This window comes from Vigna umbellata, chromosome 3 (assembly GCF_029865625.1).
Source record: "Vigna umbellata cultivar VRB3 chromosome 3, Vumbellata_1.0, whole genome shotgun sequence".
Taxonomy (NCBI): Eukaryota; Viridiplantae; Streptophyta; class Magnoliopsida; order Fabales; family Fabaceae; genus Vigna; species Vigna umbellata.
In genome coordinates, this window is record NC_142167.1 from 45,938,391 (window position 1) to 45,944,908 (window position 6,518).

Consider the following 6,518-nt stretch of genomic DNA (forward strand, 5'->3'; position numbering starts at 1 on the left):
GACCGTCTTATCCCTTTCTCCATGTTTCTTTCCATACACTAAGTTTTTCACATGTGGATAACAATATGTTTGAAAGTCAACATTAAATTCATTTTCTTTAAATAAAAAATAAATTATTATTCACTTTCTCTAAATTTTATCCATTTATAAATAGTCTCTTTAACTTATTAATTCAACAAAATAATTATATTTTAAAGTTAACAAGTTCACTTTCTTTAAATAGAAGACAAAACAATTCAATTCCTCTCGACTTCAAATATTTTATAAAGTAGCACCTATTATTTCCACATAATAAATGTTTATAATCTAGTTATGGAAGGTTTAAATAGGTATGCATCAAATTTAGGAATGAATCTCCATTAAAATCTATTAAAGTTGTAGTTTTGTGTGGTTTAACAATTTTGACAAGTTATATTATAATTAAAATATAAATAAATAAATATTTTTAAACATTAAAATTTATTTATATTAATAATGAAAATTTTAATTTTAATTATCTATACATTTTTTAAAATATAAGGTAAAATATAAAAGATATGCAGAATTGGGATCAGGTTTGAGATATACTGACAAATAAATATTTTCACTTAAATCACTAGTGGGCAAAAAATAATGAGTTAGACAATATTGAAAATATCTAATAAAGAGTATTCAATCTCAACCTACCTTTTTTTACCACAAATAATTGGCAAATGTTTTAAAATTTTATTTCACTTTATTTTCTTTTCTCTCTCTTTTGAATAGAAATTTCGAATTTTAATTTTGTATTAGTTAATCTATAAATTTTACATTCTTTAAAATAATCTATTTTATTAAGTTGAGAGTTGAAAATTATAGTCTTTAAAATGGTAAGAAAAATTATATTTTTTTAAAACAACTAAAATTGATTATATCTATTTATAAAACAATATATTCTAAAAATTGAGTAAAATTTAAAGTTCAACGTAATGTTTGTTAATCATAAATGTATAATGTATGTAAATAACCTACCACAAAATTATGTTTGTAGATTTTGATATGTGTTTCTGATGAAGGCTAATTTGATTGCAGTGTTGATAATGTTCTAACTTTGGTTTAACATGATTATTTTTAATATTAATTTTATTTTTAATCCAACTGCTTATCGATTGTATATGAAATATAGATTGATTAATCGTTTGGTTTCGAGCCGATAGAATAATCATACTATATAAACATTTTATTTTAGTATTTAAATAAAAGGTTTAAAATTAAAATAAATTTTGAGAGTTTTTCTTTTCTAACTACAATGCTTTCAAAGATTAAAGTATAACGGAAAGTCAAGAGTATTATTTTCTCCCACTTTTTCAAAAGTTTTTTGACATATGAAATGAGTTTGGTATGAGAGAATCATTTTCTTTACTTCCAATTTCACTTTCATCTACAGGAAAACTTTAAACTTAATTCAACCCTACAACCAACTTGTAGAATAAAATTTACATTCATTTATGAATTGATCCGATAAGACTTACAACGTGCTTGCTAATTTCTTTGTAGCTCTGAGACTATAAATTGATGTGGTGCTAACTACTAAAAAAGAGTATAAATGATGTGGTGCTAAAAAAGAGTATAAATTGAATCTGGAACTCCTGTCCTGTATTGTGACAATAAGTCAGCAAGGCACATAGCTCACAACCAGTCCTTTCATGAAAGGACTAAACATATTGAACTAGACTGCCATGTTGTCCGTGAAAAGATTCAGGAACGTCTTCTCAACCTCCTTCCCGTGCGCTCCGACGAACAGCTGGCTGACATCTTCACGAAGTTTCCCCATCGCGTCAGATTTAGATCCATTGTTCCCAAGCTTGGACTGATGACTATCCACCGTCCAGCTTGAGGGGAGACTATTGGGAATGAAGTTGGTTACTGTCATAAAGACAGTAACCCCTTTCTGTTTTCAGTTTGTTAGCAGCTTTAATGTGTTTGTTAGGTTTTACTGTTTTCCTATGTTTTTGATTGTTGTTCAGACAAGAACTCTATAAATAGAGTTCTCTCCATCTTCTACATTAATAATAAGAAATACTATTGCATTCAATCTGTATCAGAACTATTTTCTCCAAGATCTCAGATAACAAGAAAAGGCTAGGTTTTTCTTACCTGGTTTGGCACGCTCTCCATCTTTGCCTTCTTCACCGTCGTCAACCGCTGCCTCCGGAGCCACCAACTTGAACGGACAGCACCCGAGGTTGAAGGTGCTTCCAGAACGCTCCGTTCTCTCTCTTCATGTGCGAACATCACGCAACTCTGCTTGCGTGGCTCTCCTTTTCGGTATTAAGTTTTCCCGGGTGCACTTCCAAAATGGGCTGGGCCGCACAACTGATCACACAGTGCTGGGCCAATCAGTGACTCTGATTGGGCAACCTGCCCTAACACCAGAAGATCCACAACGGGGTTTTGTGTCTTCCTTGGATCTTCTCTTATTTCCTGGAAATCTAAGAAGCAGAGAACTGTCTCCAGATCCTCTACTGAAGCTGAGTATAGAGCCCTTGCAGCCACTGTATGCGAGATACAGTGGCTCAGTTATCTCCTACAAGATCTTCAATTTGAAGATCTTGTAGGAGATAACTGAGCCACTGTATCTCGCATACAGTGGCTGCAAGGGCTCTATACTCAGCTTCAGTAGAGGATCTGGAGACAGTTCTCTGCTTCTTAGATTTCCAGGAAATAAGAGAAGATCCAAGGAAGACACAAAACCCCGTTGTGGATCTTCTGGTGTTAGGGCAGGTTGCCCAATCAGAGTCACTGAATGCCTTTAGCTGCATAGGAGAATCAGCTGGGAAAAATAACCCTTCAGAGGGTTTAGATTTAATGTACCTGAGAATATGTTGGATGGCCCGATAATGATAGTTAGTAGGTGATTGAACAAATTGACTAAGCAAATTAATAGAAAAGCATAGGTCGGGTCTGGTATTTGAAAGATATAGCAACTTCCCTATTAGCCTTCTGTAAGGACCTGGATCATTCATGTAGCTGTCCAACTTATATAAGGAGCTCGTATCACTAAGAAAAGGAGTAGTTGAAGGCTTACAGCCCAACATTCCCGTTTCCTCCAATATATCCAAGGCATATTTCCTTTGACATAGATGAATGCCCTTTTTAGATCTAGCTACTTCCAGTCCCAAGAAATATTTCAGTTCTCCTAGGTTCTTTATTCGAAACCTGTTGTGGAGAAGCTCTTTTATGGAGTTAATTTCCATCATAGAATTCCCTGTTAAAACAATATCATCCACATATACAAGGAGAGCAGTAAAGCTTGTAGATGTTTTTCTAGTAAATAAAGAATGATCAGATTTAGATTGAACAAAATTTGCAGTTAATAGGAAGGAAGAAAGCTTTTCAAACCATTGTCTGCTTGCTTGCTTCAAGCCATACAAAGATTTGGTTAATTTGCAAACCTGTCCTTTATTGTGTACTGTTAAACCTGGGGGTGGATCCATGTAGACCTCTTCATTAAGGTCTCCATGCAGAAATGCATTATCAACATCCAGTTGATGTAGAAACCAGTTGTTGGAAGCTGCAAGGGCAATTAGCAATCTGACTGTGGTGAGCTTGGCAACAGGGGAAAAGGTGTCAAGGTAGTCAATGCCCTCCTGCTGGGTATAACCTTTAGCCACCAGGCGAGCTTTGTATCTTTCAATGCTGCCATCAGCCTTGAACTTCGTTTTATACACCCATTTGCACCCTATTGTCGCTTTCCCTGGAGGCAGCTGGGTTATAACCCATGTATCATTGTCCTGCAGAGCTTTAATTTCTCTCTGCATAGCCTCCACCCATTCAGTCATCCCTTTGGCTTCACTGTAAGATTTTGGTTCCTTGGTTCCAATAACAGTCATACTGTATTTTAAATGTTTATCTGAAAGGTTATCACAGCATAGCAAATCAGATATAGGGTAGGGGGTCTTAAAACAATTTTTAATAGATGAGGATTGATTCACCTGATGAACATAATCTTTTAGGTATGTAGGAGTTCTTCTGGGTCTGTTAGACCTTCTGTTCTCCTGACTTTCATGGCTGTCTCCTGCTCCATCACTGTCATTACTGTCATAACTGTCATCTTCAATGTCTGAGAACTGTTCTCCTGGCTGTGCCTCCACAGGAGAATCTGCAGTATCTAACTCATCCTGCTTTTCATCACCAGTGGGATACTGGTCCTTTAGAAGGTCATTTATAGTCTCAGCTTTGTCCCTTGCACCATTGCATTCTGCTCTGCTGTCATGCACCTCTTTGTAGGGAAAAACATTTTCATGAAAAATGACGTTTCTACTTATAAAAAGCTCCTTGGTATTTATGTCCAGCACAATGTAGCCTTTCACACCATATTTGTATCCTAAAAAGACTCCCTTTCTAGCTCTAGGGTCGAGTTTGCTTCTATTAGTTTCAAGGGTTGAGGCAAAACACAAGCTGCCAAAAGTCTTGAGATCTAAATAAGTGGGAGGTATTTTGTAGAGGAGTTCATGAGGCGTTTTATGGTTAAGAATCATGGTAGGTAGTCTATTTATAAGATAGACAGCATGGCCAACGGGGTTTTGTTCTGGGGTCTCAACACAACTCTTTTGGTGATTGATCCCATGTTTATTATAAAAATCCTCACAATTGAATTCAGGTCCGTTATCAGACCTTATGGTTTTTATTAATTTGTCAAACTGATTTTTAACTTTGATTACAAAATTTTGCAGTAACTCCCTAGTTTGACCTTTATTGCTCATTAGAAAAATCCATGTGTGCCTACTGTAATCATCCACAATAGTGAGAAAATATTTATGGCCATGTACAGAAACAGTATTAAGAGGACCCCAAATATCACAGTGAACAATTTCAAAAATATCAGTGGTGACAGAATCACTTTTAGGAAAAGATAACCTTCGTTGTTTAGCATAGTGGCAAGTGTCACAAACTGTATTAATGTCAACCTTAACATAGGGAAAAGTTTCACATATGAATTTCATAACCCTGTTTCCAGGGTGGCCTAATCTATAGTGCCACAAGTTAACATCAAGGTTCTTAAACGAGAAAGCAGTCTTAACAGTATATCTTTGATCAGATTTAGGGAAAGCTTGTAGATAATAGAGGCCCTTCCAAGAGTTAGCACATCCAATCATCTTCAATGTATGATTCTCCTTTATCTGGCAGGTCTTAGAGTAAAAAGTCAGACTGCAATCTAAGTCTCTAATGAGACTTTGAACAGAGATTAAATTAAAGCAAAATTCAGGTATATAGAGAACATTAAAAATAATAAGATCCTTGGAAAATTGTACTGTTCCAGCATGTTCAGCAGTTAAAATAGCATTGTTTGGCAATTTGACTGAAATAGGTTTAATTTTATGAAAAGAGACAAAGTTTGTTCTATCATGTGTCACATGATCTGTGGCACCAGTGTCTATAATCCAGGAAAGGGTACCTTGTTTATGTTGAGTGTCACTTCTCTGAACTTGATTAACTTTGTGAGGAGGTTCATCCATTTTGTCCATCATCCTGAGTAGTTTTTGGACCTGTTCAGCAGTGAAGGGGGGAAGATTATTACCACTGTTTGTTTGATGTGTGCTCTGAACTCCTTCAGGTTCAGTGCTGGTCTGGCATGCATTTGCAGAGCCCCAGTCAGTCTTCTTGTCTTGGTTATTGTCACCCTTCTTGTACCAAGGAGGGTATCCATGCTTAGAATAGCATTCATCTATAGTGTGGTTCATCTTGTTACAGAAGGAGCATTGTTTCCCATAATTGGGATTTCTGCCCCTTCCTCTGCCACGAGAACCAGATCCTCTTCCTTGGCCCTTCCATGGGCTGTTCTTATCAGTTGTATTTGCCAGAATTTTGACTTCGGGAGAGCTGTGTTTCTCTTGTCTCTCCTGCTGCATAATGAGAGAGAAAACCCGATTGATATTGGGTAGAGGATCCATTAAGAGGATTTGTGTCTTGACTGTACTGTAAGAGTCATTTAACCCCTTCAAGAAACATATTACATGCTCCATCTCCCTGTATTTTAAGGAGATTCTTGAAAGATCACAATTACAGGGAACTTTACATGTGCAACTAGGAATGGGTCTTAGGAATTCCAACTCTTCCCATAGGATTTTCAGATCAGTAAAGTATTGACTCACTCCCCTTTCTCCCTGTTTAATAGAGTGAATATCCTGTAGCAGGTCAGAAATCTTGAAATAATCTCCTTTGGAGAATCTTTCTTTCAATTCATCCCATAATTCCTTGGCCTCTTCAACATATATGACACTTTCAGCAATCTGTGGAGAGAGAGTCTTTGTTATCCAGGATAAGATCATCACATTACATCTTTCCCATGCATCAAACAATGCATCAGTTTGCTGGGGTTTCTTTATGGACCCATCAACAAACTTGGTTTTATTCTTGGAGAGCAAGGCTCTCCTCATACTTCTGCTCCATGAAGAGTAATTACTCTCGTTCAAAGTCTGTGTGATGAGGGTGAGACCCGGGTTCTCACCTGGGTGCAGATAATAGGGGCTGGATGGGTTGGTGGGGTCTTCCATAAA

General features: G+C 36.4%; 1 protein-coding gene across 1 annotated transcript; it reads right to left on the minus strand.

Annotated features, from left to right (window-relative positions):
• Window positions 1–5,100: 5,100 nt before the first annotated feature.
• Window positions 5,101–6,309, minus strand: LOC148202690 (uncharacterized). The gene is made up of 2 exons (XM_088108970.1): window positions 5,417–6,309; window positions 5,101–5,141 (listed from the first exon to the last, which is right to left on the minus strand). The coding sequence occupies exons 1-2, from the start codon at window positions 6,288–6,290 to the stop codon at window positions 5,101–5,103; spliced, it is 915 nt and encodes a 304-aa protein (XP_087965096.1). The 5' UTR covers window positions 6,291–6,309.
• Window positions 6,310–6,518: the final 209 nt, after the last annotated feature.